The sequence below is a fragment of the Perognathus longimembris genome, chromosome 1, assembly GCF_023159225.1.
Source record: "Perognathus longimembris pacificus isolate PPM17 chromosome 1, ASM2315922v1, whole genome shotgun sequence".
NCBI classification, from domain to species: domain Eukaryota; kingdom Metazoa; phylum Chordata; class Mammalia; order Rodentia; family Heteromyidae; genus Perognathus; species Perognathus longimembris.
In genome coordinates, this window is record NC_063161.1 from 72,150,120 (window position 1) to 72,171,771 (window position 21,652).

Genomic DNA, 21,652 nt, shown 5'->3' on the forward strand with positions numbered 1-21,652 from the left:
TGGACTTGAATAGAAAGCGGCTCCCACAGGCTCCTGGGTTACAGCTGGATCCCCAGCTGGTGATGCTATTTTGAGAGGTGCTGGCATCATCAGGGGCTGGCCCTAGCTGGAGGAAGGGGGTCACTGGGGGCATGCCCTTGGGGACTGGATGTTGCCCTAGCCCCTTCCTGCTCACGCTCCTGGTCACCATGAGGGGCTGTGTTTCTCCACACTCCTGCGGCCATGTAGCTCTACCTCACTACAGCCCACAGCAAGGACAAGCCTGCTAACATCCCCCAAATCGCTCGTTCCCCTGGGTCAATATTATTTTTGGTGCCGGTACTGGAACTTGAACTCAGGGCCTGGGCACGGTCCTTGATCTTTTATGCTCAAGGCTTAGAACAAAAGAAAGAAAGGAAGAGGGAGGGAGGGAGGGAGAGAGAGAGAGAGAGAGACAGAGAGAGACAGAGAGAGAGAGACAGAGAGAGGAAAAGAAAAACAAACCAAAAGCAAAAAGAGTGACAGACTCAGTGTGAGGCCCTGAGTTCAAATCTCAATGCAGAAAAAAGTCTCTTCTATAGCCAGGTAGTGGTGGCTCTTGCCTGTAATCTTAGCTTCTGAGGAGGCTGAGATCTAGAGAATTGATGTTCAAAGTCATCCCTGGCAGAAAATTTCTGTAACACCTTGTCTTCAAAATAACCAGCAAGGGGCTGGGAATATGGCCTAGGGGTAAAGTGCTTGCTTCGCATACATGAAGTCCTAGGTTCGATTCCTCAGCACCACATATATAGAAAAAGCCGGAAGTGGCGCTGTGGCTCAAGTGGCAGGGTGCTAGCCTTGAGCAAAAAGAAGCCAGGGACAGTGCTCAGTCTGAGTCCAAGGCCCAGGACTGGCAAAAACAAACAAACAAAATAACCAGCAAAAAAAACTAAGATGGAGGCATTGCTCAAGCAAACAAACTGAGCAACCTTAAGGCCCTGAATTCAAGCCTCAGTACCAGCAAAAAAAAAAAAAAGAAAGAAAGAAAAGAAGAAGAAAAAGAAAGAGAGAGAGAGAAAAAAAGAAAGAAGGAGAAGAAGAGAAGAGAAAAAAGCAAGAGGGATTTATTTATACACACGTCTTTGCTGCAGTGCCGGCAGCACATTGGTGGTGTGAGTGAGCGACCAGTAGTCGGGAAGAGCAGAGCGCTGGTCCTCCCAGGCTCTCTCAGTACAGGCAGTTCCTGCTCACCCCGCTACCAGCCTCAGCACTCAGCACCTTGATAGTACACATTTTTCTCCAGGACCCCTGAGGTGTGCACTGAGCACCCAGCTCTTTTACAGTGCCAGGCATGTGAGCCAGGAGTTGCACCTGCTAAGTAAACCCTCCACCATGGAGCCAGGCCCCCAGCGCTGCTTCTTCCTCTTTGTGCCCTTGTCTCTGCTCTGCCCCATCTGGCCTCTTCCTCTAGCTTCTCTCCATTCTCCTCTCCCCTCCTCTCTCTCCCTCCCTCTTCCTCTCCCCCCCTCCCCCTCCAGGACCTGGGAAATTGAGGAGTCCCTTGTGGCAGCTGTTCAGGGCTGACCTTGCAGCAGATCTTTAATAAAAAATGAGCAGAGACAGCCAGGCTCCCTTGGAGCGCGCCTCCCCTCCGCGCCCCTCCATGCCCCTCCTCTCCTCCTCCCTCCCAGCCTCCTTCTCTCTCCTCCTTCATTTGTGAACCACCCATGGAGGGGGGCGAAGAGGGGGGCTGGTTTAGGGTTCAGACACCCTCATTAGGGTGTTTTGGAGTGGTGTCAATCTTCAGGCAAGGGAAGGGAAGGATCTGGGGATGGGGTGGCAGGGAGGGGCTGCACACTGAGGCTGGGCCTGCGGATGCCTTGCAGGCTTTCTGGAACCCCATTATTCTCCCCTGGACACTCTGTCCTAAGGGTCCAGCCCTATCCGGCCACTGCAGGAATCAAGTCTCCAGCAGACGCAGGTCCACTCCTGACTGGCATCTTAGTTTTGGTGTCAGTCCTGGGGCCTGAACTCAGGGCCTGGGCACTGTCCCTGAGCTTTTTTTTTTTTTTTTTTTTTTTTTTGCTCAAGGCTAGGGCTCTACCACTTGAGTCACAGCCCCACTTCTGGTTTTGGGTAGAGATAAGAGTCTCATGGACTTTTAAGCTCTGGCTGGCTTAGAATTGTGATCCTCAGATCTCGGCCTCCTGAGTAGCTAGGATTATGGTGTGAGCCACCAGCAGGGGTCCCACTCCAAGACCAGCGTCTTGGAGAGGTGTTGACTCATCTTCATCGCTGCAGATCCTCACAAAGAACCTGTGATGAGGGACCACTCATCCATCTTCCTGATGAAAAAATGAGAATACTGAGGCCAGAGTGGCTCAAGACACACCCACACAGCTCTTTGCAACAGGGCCATGCCTGACTCAAGAGCTACTGGCCTAGGCCTTGTGTGTAGCTCTCTTTTCTCTTTTTTCTGAGTCTGCAGCCCAGACCCCTACCCTCAGCCTGACATGAAAGTCCCTCATCCTTCCAGAGCCTGGCCCTCCAGATGGGCCTCACCAAACCAGGGAGCGGGCCACCCTGCACTGTTTGCATGGTGGCCGCAGGCCTCTGCCTGCGCAGGTGTGACTGAGTCTTTGAATAGGTCTTACGGGAAATGCACAGGTGTGCATGCACAGATGGGTGAATAGATTATGTGTGAGACGTGGAGGAAAATGAGCAAAAAAAAAATCTTGAATGAAATTACACACACTACACATACACACACACACACACACACGTACAAATTCACTCAAATAAACAACAATGAGGTATTGGGTCAGTGAGCTCAGTCCTGCCAGGCATGGCTGACAAAGAGACTGTGCTCTCTCTGAGCCTTCCCTCAGACAAGAATATTAAGGTTCCTGTGACAGATGTCATGGGACAAGAATGACTGTTCCAGGGCCTCAGCTCCCAGCATTCCTGGGAGAGGGGGAGGAAGAAGGGGTCATGTGATCAATTCTCACCTAAGAGGAAGTGAGGTACTCTCTCTACTCTCTCTCTCTACACACACACACACACACACACACACACACACACACACACACACACACCTCTGCCCCCCTCCCTCCCACCACTGCCAGCCACAAGACAGAAGGAATCTGGGTTCCTCAATTCTCATTGAACCATCCATGTTCAACTGCCACTATGTGAGAAATGTCACCATAAGCCCCTGAAATGTCAGGGCCTATTTGTTACAGCAGCTAGCATCGCCATAGATAGAACTAATCCATGAGGTCTGAAGTTGAGAGGGTGACTCTGCCAGGGGTGGCCACCAGAAAGGGGCACAAGGGTGGCTGATACGTCCTTTCTTTTTTTCCTTATTGTTTTTTTGTCAGCACTGGGATTTGAACTCAGAGCCTTGTGCCTATGAGGTAGGTACTCCTGAACCATTTGCACCACACCCTCAGTCCTTTAGCTTTTTTCTTTTTAAATTTTTATTTTTGTTATCTTTAGTTGTACAAAGGGGTTGCAATTCAACATGATTAGTTCATGAGTACAGTATACATTGATCACTATCATCCTTTTTGTGTATCCTCCCGCCCCCCCCCCAGGGTCCCTGCCAATCCCAACAGTCAGGTCTCATGAATTTTGCCCACACTGGTTTCCAACTGTGATCCTCCTAACTCTGCCTCCTGAGTAGCCGGGATTACAGATATGCACCACCACGCCCAGTACACTCAGGATACACTTGTGGGGTCCATCTGAAATCTGCTGATCCATGTACTATCTGGCTGATTTTGATACTTTCTGCTTATATCTTTTCCCTCAAAGAATGTCTTCAAAACTGCCCCAGAGGGGCTAGGAATATGGCCTAGTGGCAAGAGTGCTTGGTTTGCATACATGAAGCTCTGGGTTCGATTCCTCAGCACCACATATATAGAAGATGGCCAGAAGTGGCGCTGTGGCTCAAGAGGCAGAGTGCTAACCTTGAGCAAAAAGAAGCCAGGGACAGTGCTTAGGCCCTGAGTTCAAGCCCCAGGACTGGCAAAAAAGAAAAAAAAAAATGAACTGCCCCAGGAAGTCAAGATCATAGTGGAGACATCTGATAACTTGTAACCCTATCACTTAGGAGGCTGAAGCAGGAAGACCTGGAACTGGGAATGTGGCTTGGCGGTAGTGTGCTTGCCTGACATCTAGCATACATGAAACCTTGGGTTCGATTCCTCAGTACCACATAAACAGAAAAGGCCAGAAGTGGCGCTGTGGCTCAAGTGGTAGAGTGCTAGCCTTGAGCACAAAGAGGCTCAGGGCCAGTGTTCAGGCCCTGCGTTCAAGCCCCAGGACTGGCAATAAAAAAAAAATTAAAAAAAAAAAAGGTCAGGGTGGGTGGCAATATCACCCAGTGTTTTGAATTGTAGCTACTCAGAGGGCTGAGATCTAAAGGGTCATGGCCTATTCAAGGCCAGATAAAGCAGAAAAGTTTGCTAAATTCCATCTCCAAAATCACCAGCAAAAAGCAAAGCTGGAAGCATGGCTCAAGTGATAGAGTAAACAGGAGGCCCTGAGTTCAAGACCTCAGTACTGCCAGGAAATTTAAAACAACAACCACCAAAGACTGAATTAAAGACCAGTGTGAGTCCTTGCCTCAGACAAAGAAAGAGAAAAGACAGGATGGAAACAAGGGGGTGGGGGGGATTGCAGGGAAGAGAGTGGAGGTCACAGGGCTGGGTGACCCTGCCCTGTCTACATCCCATGTCTTCCTTGGCGGGTTCCGTGAGATCACAGACGACCCCAACTCCGCCTATCCCGCACAAGCTACTGGGCAGGTGGCTTGGCATGGGGACCTCCGAGGCCGTGCGGTGGCCTCTCTTTGAAGGCCTGGAGAACAGAGATGAGGACAGGACAGGAGCTAGGGAGGCCTTGGAGGACGTGACCCACTTTCATCTCTAGATCTGCCAGCAGAGCAGATACCAGTCCCCTGAGGCCCAGGGTGTGCCGCACGGATGTGTGCACAGGGATGCGCCCCACCGTGCTCCATCAAGTGCTCCCTCCTCAAGCCCTGCCCACTCCACATGCTTGTAGCTCCTCACCTGCACACCACAAACACACTCCTACCTAAACATACATCCACGTACAGGGACCCACTTCAGCCCTGGGACAGAGAGCTGGGGAAGTATGCACCTGTGACAGGGTACTGAGAAACTGCTATTGCTAAAAAGTATTGATGCTTCCCTTGCCCCCGCCCCACCCCACCCCCGCTCAGTGAGGTAGGAGGAAAGCTGGTCCTCCCAGCCTCCTTTTCTGTCTCCCTCCTCTGCACAGGACTGGTCTGGGTCTTTCCAGAGTACAAGTGCCTGCAACAGCTGTGTATGAGGGGTTAGAGGCCTGAGAGCTGGGGGGGGGGGGTGTCAGCCCTTCCCCTCCCACAGGAAGCTCAAGCCCTTGGAGTCAATGAGCCAGGGCTCCAGTCCTGGGCTGCATCATCATGAGCTTCACCCAGGAATCTGTAATGGATTACAGTTGGAGTAACATAGCCCATGCTTAATCATGGGGAGTATGTGAGCACAAAGGGTCAGCCCAGCAACATGCTTTTTTTTAAGTGTTTGTGCTCACTAGGCTGGTGCTCTACCACTTGAGCCATGCCTGCAGTGCGTTTTTGGCATTTACATGGAAATAGATGCTCATGGAGTTGTCTGCCCTGGCTAGCCCTTGAACCACAATTCTCCAGCTCTCAGCTTCCTGAGTACCTAGCATTAAAAGCATGAGTCAGTGGTGCCTACCTCGTGGTTTTTCAGTTTTTTTTTTGTTTTATTTTCCCACCCCAGATAGGGTCTTACTAACTTTTCCCAGGCAATTTGGGAGCTGTAAACAATCATGTTTGCAGAACATCAGCTTTCTGCAGAAGGGGTACTGCTCTGGTGTCATTTTAGCTTTGGAAGGCAACAGGATGTTGCCAGGATTCACCAGGGTACTCGGGGACCCCTGGGGGGGCCCACCCTGACAGCAGCTGGTGATTCATGGATTTGGATGTCTCTCTTACTGCTCCATTTGTGCCAACGGGCTCCAATTCAACCCCCCCCCCCCCCGCCACTTTCTGCATCTGGTTCTGTCTGCCCTAGCATGACTCTTTTGGATTCTAGAACATAATTAGAAGGAAAGAGAATGTGTTCCAGTTGGCTGGCTCTGGTTGCTGTCAGGCTTTGTCCCAAGCAGCCCAGACCATCCATCCCTCAAGCAGGACTCAGGCAGGAGGAGATGATGGTGGCTCCCAGCAGGTCGAGAGGATCCATTTCTCCCCCGGAGAAGCAAGAAACAGGAGGCCCAGGCCAGTGTCTGGCAGGGCCTGTCCAGGAGGCCAAGGTCAGGGCAGGCCTCTGCCAATGCCTAGGCCTTCCTCCTTGCCACCAGTGCTTCCTGGCTTTGCACTAATTAACCTTCCTCCTTTGAGGTGTCAGGTCTGTCCTTGTTCACTGTCCAGGACACTGGGGATAGAAGGAACCTGAGATTCTCCAGCTAGCTCATCATGAGGTGCCATCTTCTTGTGGGCAAGGCTGGCAGGGTGTATGGGGGCTCCTCATCCTGCTCCAACTCTTGCATTGACATTGAAGCCTGGGCCATTGAAGCCTGGGCCTTGTTTCCCAACCTGGGAGCTGGCTTCCTCAGCCATCTCTAAATTCGCTTCTGTCTGCATTATCCCTGTCTGGAAGTGGTTGTTGGCTCCCGCCTGGATGAGGGGGAGTCCAGACAGCATGGGAGCAGGATTTGGTTCTGGAATGCTAATCTGGCTCCATGGTGACCTAGCTGGGTCTGGGAGTCACAGCAGCACCAGCCTCTGGCTCCCTCTCCAGGCCACAGGGAGAACTGTAGGGGAGGCTTACTCCACTGCAGGCCCAGGCCCTTGCAGGAAGGTCAGGCTCTTGGGGGCTAAGCCATCCATGTCCTGCCTTTGCATAGACGACTCACTTATAATTATCACCACTTCCCTCACAATCACCCAGCTTGGCTGTGGCTGCCCAGGACTCAGTAGCAGCTTCCTTGCAGCCCTGGCTCTTCTGCTAATGGCTGCCTCACATCAGCTCCCCGCTGCTGGCTGAACACTGCTATCCCTGGCAAAGACTGCAGCCACCTACCCATTTTGGTCATGGACACCATGCATGCAATCTCTGGATTTTGTTGTAAGGAGGATGGTGGTCCAGGCTGCAGCCTGGCCAGGGGATAATGGGGAGCTGGAGAGTGGGTGTGAGCAGGGTAACCTCCAGGGTCTTAGGCACAATGGGAACAGGAGACTGAGGACTCCTGTCATTCCAGCCCTCCGTGGTGGCATTGGCATGCAGGCCACCTTGAAGTCCTGACCTTGAAGTGAGGCTTCAGCATAGGATTGCGTCACTACTTGGAGATGCCCACAATGCCCAGGACGGGCAGGCTTTCAGTGGGCATGATGGGCACCCTAAGCCTTTCCTCAGTGCAGGCCTCGGGTGGCATCAGCCATTCCTCAAGCCCAGGCTGCCTGTTGCAGCTCAGGGAGCTTCTCCCTGGTGATTCGATGAATAAGGGCAGTTTACCTTTTTTTTTTTTTCCTTAGTGGTACTGGCAATTGAACTCTTGACCACTTGGGCCATGATGTTGCTGGCCTTTATCCTTTTCAAACAGGAGCCTCCCCCGCAACTGCTAGTCTAGCTGGACTGAGGGGCGGAGCATCTTCCACCAGGACATCTAGGTCCTGTCAGGGCCGGTCTGAGAATCCATGAGGAAACTGGTGCCTGCCAATGGCTGTGGCACTGTCACGGCGAGGGCAAAGGCCATCCAGGCATGTTGTGGGCTGTCCCTGCTTTATCAGAGCCATACCTGGGCAGGGATGGGGGTTAACAGTGCAGAGAGCAGTGGGGAGGGACGGAAGCGGGGAGCCTCTGCCCTACTTCAGAAACATGCAGCCCACTCCTCTGCCTAGTACTTAGATCTGGTGACCCACGCTTGTAATCCCAGCTACTCAAGAGGCAGAGAGATGAGGATCACAGTTCCAAGCCAGCCCAGGCACAAAAGTCTGACTCTTATCTCCACTAAGCTACCAAAAAAGATGGACATGAAGCTGTGGCTCATGTGCTAGCCTTGAGCAATAAGCTCAGCAACAGTATGGAGGCCCTGAGTTCAAGCCCCAGGATGGGCACACACTCGCTCACACCTTTGGATGATCTGCGAGAGGGGACAGCCACTGCAGAGTCTGCTCTGAGAGAAGGACAGCACACATGTAAGGTTCACCTGAAAAAGAAAATCGAAGTCTGTTTTATTGTTGAACAAACAGACCAGTCACAATCTGAAAAGGAGGGTGATGCTAACAGCCATCATCGAGCAAGAAGACAGAGGTGCCATGCCCGGCCTCTGGTGCCACATTCACTTCATGTTCTTCACAAAGTCCTCTCCCTTCTTGATGGAGGCTTTCAGCTCGGGAATGGCTTCAGAGATCATCTTCTCCTCAAATGGAGACACCTTGCCGATGCCCAGGTTCTTCTCCAGGCCCTTTTTCTGTTGGAGAGGAGGGGGCAGGTGATAGCTGGGAGGAAGCCCCACAGAGCTGCACACCCACCGTCACCCACTAGGAGCTAAAGGCAGAGACCACCTGCACTTGCACTCATGAGTGCCAAGCCTGACTGGGCATTTGAGATTTCACCTCAAGGAAGCTTTAGGACTGGGGTCATGGCTTAAGTGGTAAAGCCCCTGCTTCACATGTACTTAGGTATTTAAAAAAAAAATACCGGGCTGGGGATATAGCCTAGTGGCAAGAGTGCCTGCCTCGGATACACGAGGCCCTAGGTTCGATTCCCAAGCACCACATATACAGAAAACGGCCAGAAGCTGCGCTGTGGCTCAAGTGGCAGTGTGCTAGCCTTGAGCGGGAAGAAGCCAGGGACAGTGCTCAGGCCCTGAGTCCAAGGCCCAGGACTGGCCCAAAAAAAAAAATACCAACCCAAATAGAACAGCTTTAAATAAAAACAAAGGATGCCCCAATGACCTGGCCTGCCCTACCTCCCTGAGCTCGGGCTCTGGCCACGCCGTCCTGCGAGGGATCCCACTCACTACCCACGAGCCTTGAACAACTCCATTCCCCGAGTTTCCTCATCTACCTCCCAGAAGACTGTGTGTTTATTAGTGCGGCAGCTGGCCAAGAAAGTTCTTGTCATCAGCAGCACTTCCTGTCCCAACTGTGTACTCATGGCCCTAGTCCCTCTCTAAGCTGTTTGGGACCTGAAGAAATTTTTTCTGGTTCTGACCCAGGATCTCAAATTATAGACCAGGCCAGGCTTGAACTGGAGATCCTGCTGCTCTATATCCTGAGTGCTGGGATTATAGGTGTTTCCCACTATGCCCAGGTGGAAGAAACACTTTAGCATTCACCTCAAATAGAGATTAAGTAGATAAATATCTGGGCACCCATGGGTAGCAGCTGAAATCAGTGCAGGCCACCAGACTTTCCTACCAACAATGGTGTTCAGAGATCCTTATAATATGGCCAGAGACAAAAATTGTCAGAAAGCCACGAGTGTGTTTTCGTCACCCACTTCCCCTTGTCCCCTGCTCTGTTAACAGCCCCAGTGCTCCTCCTCATACAGTATGGTACGCACCCCCAGCAGCAGGGGCGTGGAGAAGTAGGTGCAGTCTGTCTCCTGCGACTTCACAAAGGAGCACTCCACAACTCCTTCCTTCCCATTCATCGCATCCACCAGGGAGAAGACGAAGCGGGCGCCAGCGTAGGCCATGGACAGGGTGGCAGAGCCTAGGGAACAGGCGGTTCAGCCCAGTGTTCCCCGCCCCCACCCCTCCCAGGCCAGGGACAAGCAGCTGTTCTGCCACTCCCATCTCCCAAGACCTCAGACACTGGCCCAAGACCTCACCTGCTCCAGCCTTGGCCTTCACCACCTCTGTGCCAGCTTCCTGGATCCGCCCGGTGAGTGCCGCCAGCTGGTCTTGGGGGAAGTCCACCTTGGGAGTGCACTGGAAGCCAAGCAATGAGTGGCATGAGCTACCCAGCTCCTCTGGTGCCCTCCTCAGCCCCTCCTCCATGCTGGTGCCATGCTCCCAGACCCCTGGCCTTCTTGACCTGTGCTAGGCAAGTGCTCAACCCAAGAGCTCCACTTCAAAAACATCCAAGACAAGGCAGCCCTGCTGACAGGCCTCTGAGCAGTCACTTTCAAAGAACTCCTGGTATTTTGAAACATTTGGAGGGAAAGAACAACACAGGCACGCACACACACGCATGCACACATGTACCTGGGAGATGAGGGGGATGATGGTCTTCCCAGCATGGCCACCGATGACAGGAACGTTGACTCGAGCTGGATCCAAACCCTGCAAAGAGAAGAGACCTCCGTGAATTGTCCACACGCTCTAGGCGTTACACCAGAGCCACCGAGCCTGCAAGGGCCTGTGACCAGATACTTCTAACAAGTTAAAAAACCCTGACTGGATGATGACAGGGAGGTGAGTAGCTCCCCAAATACAATGTCTGCAAAAGAGCCCAAAGGAAGGGTGCCAGGCTTGCCCAGGAGGGAGGAGGAAAGAGGGAGGGTGGGTATGCTGCAGGGAGCTGAAGACTGATGCTGGGGGAGGGGAGGGGGGTGAAGGGGACAGTGGTCACATGGGAAGATCCTGTCCCTGTGGTATGAAGGACCAGTCCTACGCTCAAACAGTGGCATGGGGAACACCTAACCAGGTGTGAGAAACAGGCACAGCCAGCCAGGAAGATTCTAGATTGAAAGGAGTGGGGAGGGCAGAGTGCATCAGTGCACACTCGGAAAGGAAGCTACAACCCACAGCCACTCTTGACACAGCTCAGAAACCTTCCAGAATGGCAGGTGCCTGTAACAACCTTCTGCAAGCACACTGGTGCTCCTGTGGCTACCCCATCTACCAGCGTGGCTGGTGTGACACGGTTCTAATGGACCACTAGCAGCCCTCAAGCAAGCTGCCCAGCTGCAGGGGACCTTGCTCTCTACTGAGCTATGCTGTTCCTTCCCTGCACACTCCAGAACATTCTACATGTACCTGCAGGCCCCTGTACCACCCCAGCTGCATCCCGGGACCTTCATAGCCCGAGTTCAGATGGGATCAGACTGCCCAGCACACAGGGAGAATGCGCCTGACACCAGGCATGTGCAGGACAATTTGTCCCTTCTTCCAAGGCATCAGAACAAAAGGACCCAGGGCTCAAGAGCAGAGTGCACCTTTCAGTCCTAGGGGAAGTGCTTCTCTGGCTTTGCGGGCAGATGCGAAAGGTAGCGGGGACACAGCCTCAGGGCCAAAGCAAGTCCGCCTCAGGACAAGCTGGCAGTTCTGTCCAGCTGCCCAGGACCCAGGCAGCTGGCAGGCCCAGAACCAACAAGGCATGATCTGGTGACCAGGTAGAACAGCAGGTGGGGTCTTTCCAGCTTCCCGCTTGCTGACTACATGGGCCTTTGTCTAGGAAACAGCGGGTATTTGTTTAGGGACCTGGAGCATGGGGAGGAGGGGAGCCTAGGGAACTCTGAACCAGTGCACCCAGGAAGAGGCCAAGGTCAGAGGGTGCAGGGCCATGTAGCAGCTGGGCAGGAGCGAGGTATGGATTCTCCATCGCATGCAGGAGCCCCTTTCTATGGTAAGGCAAGAACCCCGGGGCCTTGTTCTTCATCCTCTGTGTCACTACCTGGGCAGAGGTGGCCGAGAAGCCAGTCAGTGAGGACATTGTGTGGCTTACCTTCAGCTCTGCCACAAACGTGTTGGCACGGACGATGTCCAGGGTGGTTACGCCAAAGATCTTGTTCGGGTTGTACACACCATGCTTCTTGAATACCTCAGCCGTGATTGGGATGGTGGAGTTGACCTAGGAAACCCAAGGCAGGCATAAGGAGCCAAACGATGGGGGCATTTGCTGAGACCACTGGCAAGCCAGATGCTGGCAAGACAGGACGGCCACCTCACATGGACAAAGCCATCTTTATGCCAGGAGTCGATCATCCCCAGGGAGCCTTCACTTTCTGTTATGTCACCACACCCAGGCACCTCTGGCTAGGTAGGGGCTTTAGGGCCACTAGTTTTCCTGCTGCAGCTGCTGGAGCCTGGGCTCAGTGTCTGGAGGCTCCAGTATGGCTTTCCCTCAAGAGTCTGTGAGCTGACAGGGAACCTTGGAGAACAAAACCACAAGGTTTCTATGATCACTGTTGGCTCCCAGCAGACTGCTGGCCACCTTGCAAGGCAGGTGAGTGGGTACAGCAGGACCCCTTCTGAGGCCAGGAGCACCAGGTATGAGCTCTGACAGCCTGTTCTCAGTCCCTTCTCTGCACTGTCTTTTAGACTCTCACGGCACCCCGACTCCGGGAGCCACAGGGAACCAGGTCGGGGACCACAGCTGTCCTCTAAATGTGGTACAGCCTGGGCATTTCCTAGAGGGCTGGGGCTGCTGTGTGTTATCAGTGGTCTCTAGATGTAAAGAGACAGGGATAGTGGAGTCTGAACTGCAGACCCCAAGTAGTATACAACACAAAAGGAGTCAATAGGCTGTTACCATCATGACTGAAAGGAGAAATTTTAGCCAGGCATAGTGGTACTTGCCTTCCCAGCACTTGGGAGGCTGACAGGGAGGCTTGTCACCTCAAGGCCAGCCTGGGATACAGGAGAGACCTTGTCTCAAAAAAAGTTAATCAGGCTGGGAATGTAGCCTAGTAGTGGTAGAGTGCTTGCCTTGTATAGAAGGCAATTCCTGGGTTCAATTCCTCAGCGCCACAAATATAGAAAAAGCCAGAAGTAGTGCTGTGGCTCAAGTGGTAGAGTGCTAGCCTTGAGCAAAAAGAAGCCAGGGACAGTGCTCAGGCCCTGAACTCAAGGCCCAGGACTGGCAAAAAAAAAAAAAAAAGATAATCTTGGGTTGGGAATGTGGCTTAGCGGTAGAGTGCTTGCCTAGCATGCATGAAGCCCTGGGTTCAGAAGTGGTGCTGTGGCTCAAGAGGTAGAGTGCTAGCCTTGGGCAAGAAAAAAAGCCAGGGACAGGGCTCAGGCCCCAAGTCCCAGTCCCCAGGACAGGCAAAAAAAAAAAAAAAAAAGATAATCTCTTATAACATTCACTTTGTTCCTGTCACCCCACATTCTCACATGTCTCCCTCCTGCTCCAGCTGGAGCTTGGCCAAGGCACATGCACCCTGCCCACACTCACTGGGTTGGCAATGATGCAGATCATGGCTTCAGGGCAATTCTGGGCACAGGCAGCAGCCAGGGTGGCCACGATGGTGGCGTTGGTGTTGAACAGGTCATCCCGAGTCATGCCTGCAATGACCAGCAAGATGCTCATTCGTAGTGAGTGCTACTAGTGCCCAGGGCTGCTGCTCGCTGGTACTGGCAATTCAACATGATCAGGAGCGGTCAGGTTAATCTACCTTATCTGGAAATAACAGTGTGGCTAGTGACAGCTGGGGGTGGGGAGTGAGGTGGGCCAGCCAAGGATAATCAGGGATTAGTGTGTGTTAAGTGTGTGTGTGCACACACGCACACACATACACACACTAGGCCCAACAGGACCAGTGAAATCCAGGGCAGGGAAGACAATGCAGACACGTTAGGATTTAAATGTCAGGCCAATATGTGACCCCCCAACCCAGGCAGTGGGAAGCCTTTGGATGTTTTCTCTGGCGGAGGGTAGAATGGGATTAAATCCTCAGCGGGCATGCAGGGAGACCAGGGTGAAGCTTCCCAACACACCAGGTTTTCTGGGGACTCCGGCTGGGATCACCACCACGTCACATCCTTTCAGACACTCTGGCAGCTGCTCAGGTCCGAGGAAACCTAAAAGCACCCAAGGAAGCAACCTCACCTTTTCTAATCCATAGAGGCTAAGGCTCCAGGGAAAAGGCTGGGAAGTACAGCCCCACCTGTAAGGTGACAGCTCCCGACTGAGAAGGGGCAGACCCCAGGCCACAGGGAGAGCCTCAGCGAGCCTCTGGTCCCAACAAAACCAAAGCCAGTCATCGTCCCAGCTTGCTTGCTTGCAGTGCTGCCTGGCCAGCTCAGTGCCCCCGCCCCCAAGCCCCCACAGACCAAAAGCCAGGCACATTGACATGTCTAGGCTGATAAGCAAGGACTCTTAGTGTCTACTTTGTTTTGTCCCATTGTATCAGGGAAAACTGCTACAATGTCTAAAATCTGCTTGGTTTTGATTTTTTCTTCACTATAAGCACTCTCAGAAACTCTATTAGCTCAAAAGAAAATGGGAGAATGAATTCGAGGACCCAGGGGAGGCTCAGTCACCCCAGTGAACTCATGGGAATAAGCAATTCAAGTCTTCTCGCCAGGGAGGCACTGCCAAACATGGCTGTTGTCCTCATGGCAAAAACAAAGGCACCAGCAGGGCCTTCCCAGTACAGTGAGAGCCCAAGACCCACTCACCCAGTCAGCACTCTAAGAAACAAGTGCACATAGACGCTGATCACAACTCACCAGCAGCCCAAAGGCCAACAAGATGGCAGAGTAAATAAATGGTAAATTATTGGAAGCTTTAAAAATGGTTTTACCTAGAATTTGGAGATATGCAAGACTGTGAGACTATGAAGGCTGCACTACCTGGATGTGTGACCAGTGGTCTATGACCAGTGGCAGTCATACTTTGGGGACAGTAGTTAAAGAGCAGCAAGGGTGAAGGGAAGGCAGCCTACGGCCTGCAAGGGGACATCACCCCAATACCCCAAAGAGCTTCTTGAACTTCCCCTTCCTCACACTACTTTTCAAATCAGAAAACGTAAAAAATGGCAAGATCAGACCACCATGTTTCCTAAAAGACAATGCTACTTAAATTTTTGTGGGCCCAAGTCCAAAACATTGTAGTTCTTTTTTTTTTGGTCAGTCGTGGGGCTTGATCTCAGGGCCTGGGCTCTGTCCCTGAGCTCTTCAGCTCAAGGCTAGCACTCTACCACTTGAGCCACAGCGCCACTTCCAATTTTCTGGTAGTTAATTGGAGGTAAGAGTCTCATGGACTTTCCTGCCTGGGCTGGCTTTGAACCTTGATCCTCAGATCTCAGCCTCCTGAGTAACTAAGATTACAGGTGTGGGCCACCGGCACCTGGCTCATTGTAGTCCTTTGTAAAATTTAATACAATTAACACAAGAGCCCCATGTCCTTAAAAATCTGGTCTCACAGGGCTGGGAATATGGCCTAGTAGCAAGAGTGCTTGCCTCCTATACATGAAGCCCTAGGTTCGATTCCCCAGCACCACATATATAGAAAACGGCCAGAAGTGGCGCTGTGGCTCAAGTTTTAGAGTGCTAGCCTTGAGCAAAAGGAAGCCAGGGACAGTGCTCAGGCCCTGAATCCAAGGGCCGGGACTGGCGCCCCCCCACCCCACCCCCCAAAAAATCTGGTCTCACCTAAGATCTTGATCTACAGAGGGAGGGTGGAGTCTCAGGGCAGGTCAGCCCCATACCTTTCACATTTGCTCTGGTCTCGATGTGGCTCAGGTCTGCGGCTACCCCCGGCGTGTGGGCGATGTCGTAGAGGGTCAAGCGGCTCACTAAGGGACTGTTCTTCAGGAGAAGGGAAAGGGGCTGCCCGATTCCTCCAGAAGCCCCAAGAACAGCTACTTTAGCATTGTTCTAAAAAGAGGCACAGGGAAAAGTCAGGACAGAGTCCTCATTGAAAAGGACCTACACAGTAGCCTACAAAACCTGCCACTGGGCTTTTGCTGAAGTGGTGTCAAAATTAGATAAGACATATGTGTGCACCAATATCACTGTGGAAGAATTCTGGTCATTCCTCCCAAGGTCCAGTTCCAAGTGGGGAGAACTCAGGTGAGAGGAAGTTGTGCCACTGTAATTAGACACCCAACATTCTTGTAGAGATAAAGCAGCAGCTTCATCCACTCAGGTACTGACTGGCCTCACCGTCAATGTGCAACTTTAAAAACTAAACAGAGACCCTAGCAACAGGCCCATCACTGGACATGGGGGTGTAGGAATAAGTGACAAGCAAATTGATACATTAGGGAGTTGAGGAAGAGGACTACAGTACCCTAACACCACCACCCCTATAGAGGGGCTGTTTCCAGGATAACTTCCCCACCAAAATCCCCAGTAGCATTTGATATAACTTATACAATCCTGTGAACTTTATATCACCTGTACCTCACGTGCAACATGAAATGCAATGTAAATGCTGTGCAAAAAAAAAGCTGAAGACATGGCTCAAGTAGCAGAGTGCCATGGACAGTCCCTCACTTGGGTCTGTAAGTGATCAGTCCCACGGGAGCCATGAGGGGACAGCCCGGAGGAAGAGCCCTTCCTCAGACCTTGTTTCTACCTGGTCAACAGCTCACATTTACAAAAACAGTGGCTTAAGCAGTGGGACCTACACAGTGCACTAGAGAAATCGATATCACAGCTGTTTAGCTCTTAGAGAGCTCTGAAAATGTCCAAACTACTGAGTTGCAAGTACCAACACTGTTTAGCCACTGTTGAAAGAATACACACATGAAAATTCTTGCTGCATTAATTAATTTGGCTTTAAAAGGTAAGTCTGTACAGGTGCTAGTGGCTCACACCTGTAATCCTAGCTATTCAAGGAGCTGAGATCTGAGGATCATAGTTTGAACCTAGCCTGAGTAGGATAGCCCACCAGACTCTTATCTCCAATTAACCACCAAAAAAGCCGGAAGTGGAGCTTTGGACAGCGCCCAGGTCCTAAGTTTAAACCCCTAAGTCTGGCACCAAAAAAAGAAAAGAAAGGGCTGGGGATATGGCCTAGTGGCAAGAGTGCTTGCCTCTTATACTTGAAGCCCTGGGTTCGATTCCCCAGCACCACATATACAGAAAATGGCCAGAAGTGGTGCTGTGACTCAAGTGGCAGAGTGCTAGCCTTGAGCAAAAAGAAGCCAGGGACAGTGCTGAAGCCCTGAGTCCAAGGCCCAGGACTGGCAAAAAAAAAAAAAAAAAAAAAAAAAAAAAAAAAAAAAAGAAAAATAAAGGCCTGTGGTTTCTTTAAAATCTTTACTTCTGCATTTCCATTACTGCCTTGATCAGGAGACTGTCTCCTAACTAGCTGAGTTTACAGGTGAACCCCCCCTCCCCTGCCCTTCACACATCTTTCAAGGACAGGGCCTAACTATATAGCCTGGACTGGCATGGAACACACAATTCTTTTGCCTCAGCTTCTGAGAGTGCTGAGACTGCAGACCTGTGCCACCACACCTACCCCATTTCTACAAGGCCTGCTCTTTTGTCCCAACTGCCTGGAAAACTCTGAAGGGTGTGCTCTGCTTCCTTCTGAGCTTTACTCAAAGATCATGTACCTGATTGTCTGAAAATCTTAATCCTCTTTCCTTTTTTTCCTTCTGTGTGCATCACTAAGACACTTCATAGTGAGGGAGAAAAACAGTAAGGTAACTAAAATGTCGAGTTGTGTGTTTTATTCACTACTGGACATCAGTGCCTAGGTGTAATGCCACCAAAATGAAGCCTTCTAGGCTGAACATGCCTAGAGATGCCGAGAGTGGGAGAGTGGTTGCTGATCATCAAGTGTAGTCCATTCTCAGTGCTGAGAAAAAGCCACCACAGGGCTGGGAATATGGCCTAGTGGTAAGAGTGCTTGCCTCATATACACGAAACCCTGGGTTCGATTCCTCAGCATCACATATATAGAAAAGGCCAGAAGTGGCGCTGTGGCTCAAGTGGCAGAGTGCTAGCCTTGAGCAAAAAGAAGCCAGGGACAGTGCTCAGGCCCTGAGTCCAAGCCCCAGGACTGGGGAAAAAAAAAAAAGCCACCACAAAATCCAACCACCTCCCCACTCTGCTTCCTTTCTTCCCCATTTTCTCTCTGCTTAGCTGCCCCTCTCAGCACCAGTCCTAATTGCCTCCACCTGACCCCAACTCATTCGCTACTGTTTTTTATTTTGTTTTCATTTATTTATTTATTCATTCATTCATTCATTCATTCATGCTAGTCCTGGGGCTTGGACTCAGGGCCTGAGCCCTGTCCCTGGCTTCTTTTTGCTCAAGGCTAGCACTCTGCCACTTGAGCCACAACACCACTTCTGGCTTTTTTCTATATATGTGGTGCTGAGAAATCAAACCCAGGGATCATGTATATGAGGCAAGCACTCTACCACTAGGCCATATTCCTAGCCCCTCATTCACTGCTTTAATTCATTCATTGCACCTGAGCCTCTTCTCACTCACCTGGGTATTCCCCACAGCACTCTGCACAGATGTACTATAAACTTACTTGTATCTTTATTTTTCAATTGAATGGGCTGTATGGGGAACAAAACCCACCATAAAAAATGTGGGGTTCTCTTTAATAATCTTTTATTGTGTGTGTGTGGTCGTGGGGCTTGAACTCTGGGCCTGGGTGCTGTCCCTGAGCTCTTCCAGCTCAAGGCTAGCACTCTACCACTTGAGCCACAATGCCAATTTCAGTTTTCTGGTGGTTAACTGGAGATAAGTCTCACGACTGCTCCATCCTGGCTTTGAACCCCGACCCTCAGATTTCAGCCTCCTGAGTAGCCAGGATTATAGAAACGAGCCATCAGTGCACAACTTCTCTTTAGTAATTTTTGGGCATGGTAATTTAGAGGCAATGCAGGCACCTACTGGGTTCTCAAAACTTTGACTCTACTGGATTCACTGGGAGCACCTGGTGAGAATTCCTGGGCGCAGGAAGGAACCAGGGCATCTCAAGGAGCAGAATTTCATTCACCTAGAAGACGGCTAAAAATAGCTTAGCTTTCAGTGGTCCTAGGCCAAGTCAGGAACCGTCAAAATACTTGGGGAGCAGCTCAGCCCACCCAAGCCAGGAAAGATTCATCAAAAGGATTCTTAAGTGGAAGAAAAATCTTGAGGCTCTTAAAGGCAAGGCCACCGAGAGTGTGGTCAGGATCCTCGGGCCGAAGGACCCTCGCCCCGGTGCACTTCTGTACCCTCCCGACGATGGCTTGCCCATCACACACCCTCCCGTTTAATGCACAGCCGCATGGAGGCTGCAGGTCTAATTACGTGAGAGCAGAGACAGCCACAAAAGAACGTAGGTCACTTGCGCAGCGAGGGCCTGAGCCTGTCCACCCTGGGGGCACGCAGGCCGGGAGCGGACTCCGCGGGGGCCGAGCCTCCAGACTGGGCGACCTCGCTCCTCTCCCAGGTTTTGCACCCCACACTTCTCGAGGGGCACCAGGGCTGGCCCCATGCGCCCCGGCGTCCAACCCGAGCTCCGCGGCCTAGGCTGGCCCGTGAGTCCCGTGGGTGAGCGCGGGGCCGGGACACACGAGAGCCGGGCCGGGGACGCCAGCAGCCCGCCCGCTCTCGGGCCTCGCCTACCTGGGCAGAGGTGCTGAAGCCGCGGCGGAGAGCGGCGCCGGTCGGCCGGGCGAGGGCGGACAGCATGACAGAGGCGAGCGGCAGGCAGGTGCGGAGCTGGCGGCGGGGCGGTGACTCCAACGACCTCCACGCTGCGCCGCGCCGCTAGCCTTAGTGCTCTCAAATCTCGCGAGAGCGGCCCGCCTTCCGGCTCCGTCCGCCTCTAGGGCTCGCGATAAGAAGGCCACTTCCGGTCTCCGAGGAGAAAGGTGGGGAGTGTCGCCCCGGAGTGGCCGGTTGAGTGGTTTCGAGTTTCGGGGTTGGCGGCGTGGCCCGCAGGGAAGCCGCGGTGCGAGCGGGCGCGGGGGTGAGGGGGAGCGTCCACACCCAAGAGCGGAAGAGCGCCGGCTTTAGACTGGAAGCGCCTTAGAAGAGCCATTTTCCAGGTGGGGCTCCAAGTCGAGCCCCCGGACGGGCAGCCCGGTTGGGGTCACGCCGCAGGTCAGGCGCAGTGGGTTCGCGACCTGCGACCTCAGCCAGGCCCCCCACCCCCGTCCCTGGAGCGAGACCGGAGGGGGTTCTGAGACAAGAGTCTCGGTGACTGGTGACTCCTCTACCTAGGCTGGCCTCCAACCGTGATCCTCGGATCTCAAGTCTCCTCTAGCTGGGATTACAGGCGTGAGCCTCTGTCTCCCGGCGGAGCTCAGTGGATTTGTGCAGTCTACACAAAGTAGAACTGGCACGCCAGCGCTTAAATAGTTTATCCTCATCTGTGGATCTTATGGGCCACCCCTCTCTTACTGTGCCCTGCGCATATAAAGGCATCCCTGACCCCGTCTTTGCTGTTAAAAAGAGTTCAGAGTTAGAGCCGGGAGTCTGTGGCTCATGCCTAGAATCATAGCTTCTCAGGAGGTAGAGATCTGAGAGTGACTGGTTCAAAGACACACACACACACACACAGACACACCTGAAAGTGACTGGTTCAAAGACACACACACGAGCCAAAGGACTGGGAGCATGTCCTGAGTGGCAGACTTGAGGCCCTGACTTCAGTCCTTAGTCCTTCAGAGAATTGCCTGGGCTAAGGCCAGCCCTGTTATCTCAAAAGTTCAGAGGCAAGTGGAGCAGATGTGCCCTGCAGCTGCTTTGAGGGATGTGAAACCCAAACGGACCTGAGACAATGATTGGAGAAGCAGGACCGGTAATATTAGCACCAGTGCTAAAGAACGTCCCATTCCAAGAGCGTTCATGATGGCTGCCTTGCTCTTCCCTCCCCTGCACTTGTTTAGTGAGTTGCTAAGTTTTGCCTACCTAATCTTTATCTGTGAAAAAGATCCAAGCAGGGCACTGGTAGCTCACACCTGTAATCCTAGCTACTTAGGCTGAGATCTGGTGATCACGGTTCAAAGCCAGATCAGGCAGGAAAATCTGTGAGACTCATTTCCAGTTAACCACCTGAAAACCAGAAGTGGTGCTGTAGCTCAAAGTGGTAGAGCACTCGCCTTGAGCAAAAAGCTCAGGGACAGCACCCAGGCCCTGAGTTCAAGCCCCATGACTAATGGAAGAAAAAAAAAAAAGATCCAAACCTTTTTGGCTATCAAGGAATGCAGTCTATGGGCGGGCCAGGTAAATGGTAAACAGCTGTGTGGGTCACAGTAGAAGAATTGCTGTCTGTGAGAACACTGGAGGTACATTTAACCTAGGGTAGAGGTGTAGGCTGGGAAAGGACCTTTTACACTGAGAAGAGTGGGTGGTATTCTGAGAGCCCCAGAGGTGGGAGCATTCTCAAGCCTGGAAAACAGCTCTTAAAGGAGAGCTGAAGAATCTGACCCTTTACAAGGGGAAAGAGGAGCCAGGTGCATGTGACTCAGGCCTCTCATTGTAGGCTGAGATTTGATGAGGATGGTGGTTCAAAGTCAGCCCAGGGAGGAAAGTCCAGGAGACTATTTTCAATTAACCACTGAAAAGCTGGAAGTATAGGTGTGGCTTAAGTGGTAGAGCTTTAATCTTGAGCAGTAAAAGCTCAGAGACAGTGCCTAGGACCTGAGTTTAAGCCCCAGTACTAGCACAAACAAACCAGTTAAACAAAACAAAACAACAAAAAAAGGGCAAACTTGGAGGTGGGAAGGCAGAGTCCTGTATTTGGGGGCAGATAACTTCTGTTGGAGCGGGACACTAGCACATGCAGTGCCCTTGCTCTTATCATAACATAGTTATCTGGTAATTGTTTAACTTTGTATCTTGGGGTCAGGAACTGTATCTTCCATCTGTCTTTAGTGTCCAACTCGTAACTGGCCCAATAGTGGGTCTCTGAAAGCGCTGGTATTAGATGAAGGTAGAACAAACAGATTGTGAAGGGCAGGGAGACTGTTTAGGAGACCACCAATGAGATGGTGAAGCTTGGAATGAATGGTGG

At 52.1% G+C, this 21,652-nt stretch overlaps 1 protein-coding gene across 1 annotated transcript; it reads right to left on the reverse strand.

Moving 5' to 3' along the window:
- Positions 1-8,194: 8,194 nt before the first annotated feature.
- Mdh2 (malate dehydrogenase 2) lies at positions 8,195-19,414 on the reverse strand. Its single transcript, XM_048369006.1, has 9 exons — positions 19,258-19,414; positions 15,378-15,546; positions 13,663-13,746; positions 13,121-13,230; positions 11,669-11,794; positions 10,207-10,284; positions 9,831-9,930; positions 9,561-9,712; positions 8,195-8,463 (listed from the first exon to the last, which is right to left on the reverse strand). The coding sequence occupies exons 1-9, from the start codon at positions 19,321-19,323 to the stop codon at positions 8,332-8,334; spliced, it is 1,017 nt and encodes a 338-aa protein (XP_048224963.1). The 5' UTR covers positions 19,324-19,414; the 3' UTR covers positions 8,195-8,331.
- Between the last annotated feature and the right edge of the window lie 2,238 nt (positions 19,415-21,652).

Coding starts and splice junctions, on each gene's coding strand:
- Mdh2 (XM_048369006.1), bottom strand. CDS start 19,323: ATGCTGTCCGCCCTCGCCCGGCCGACCGGCGCCGCTCTCCGCCGCGGC. Junction 10,285..11,668: donor CGTTTGTGGCAGAGCTGAAG/GTAAGCCACACA, acceptor TTCTCTTTGCAG/GGTTTGGATCCAGCTCGAGT. Junction 9,931..10,206: donor TCATCCCCCTCATCTCCCAG/GTACATGTGTGC, acceptor CTTGGCTTCCAG/TGCACTCCCAAGGTGGACTT.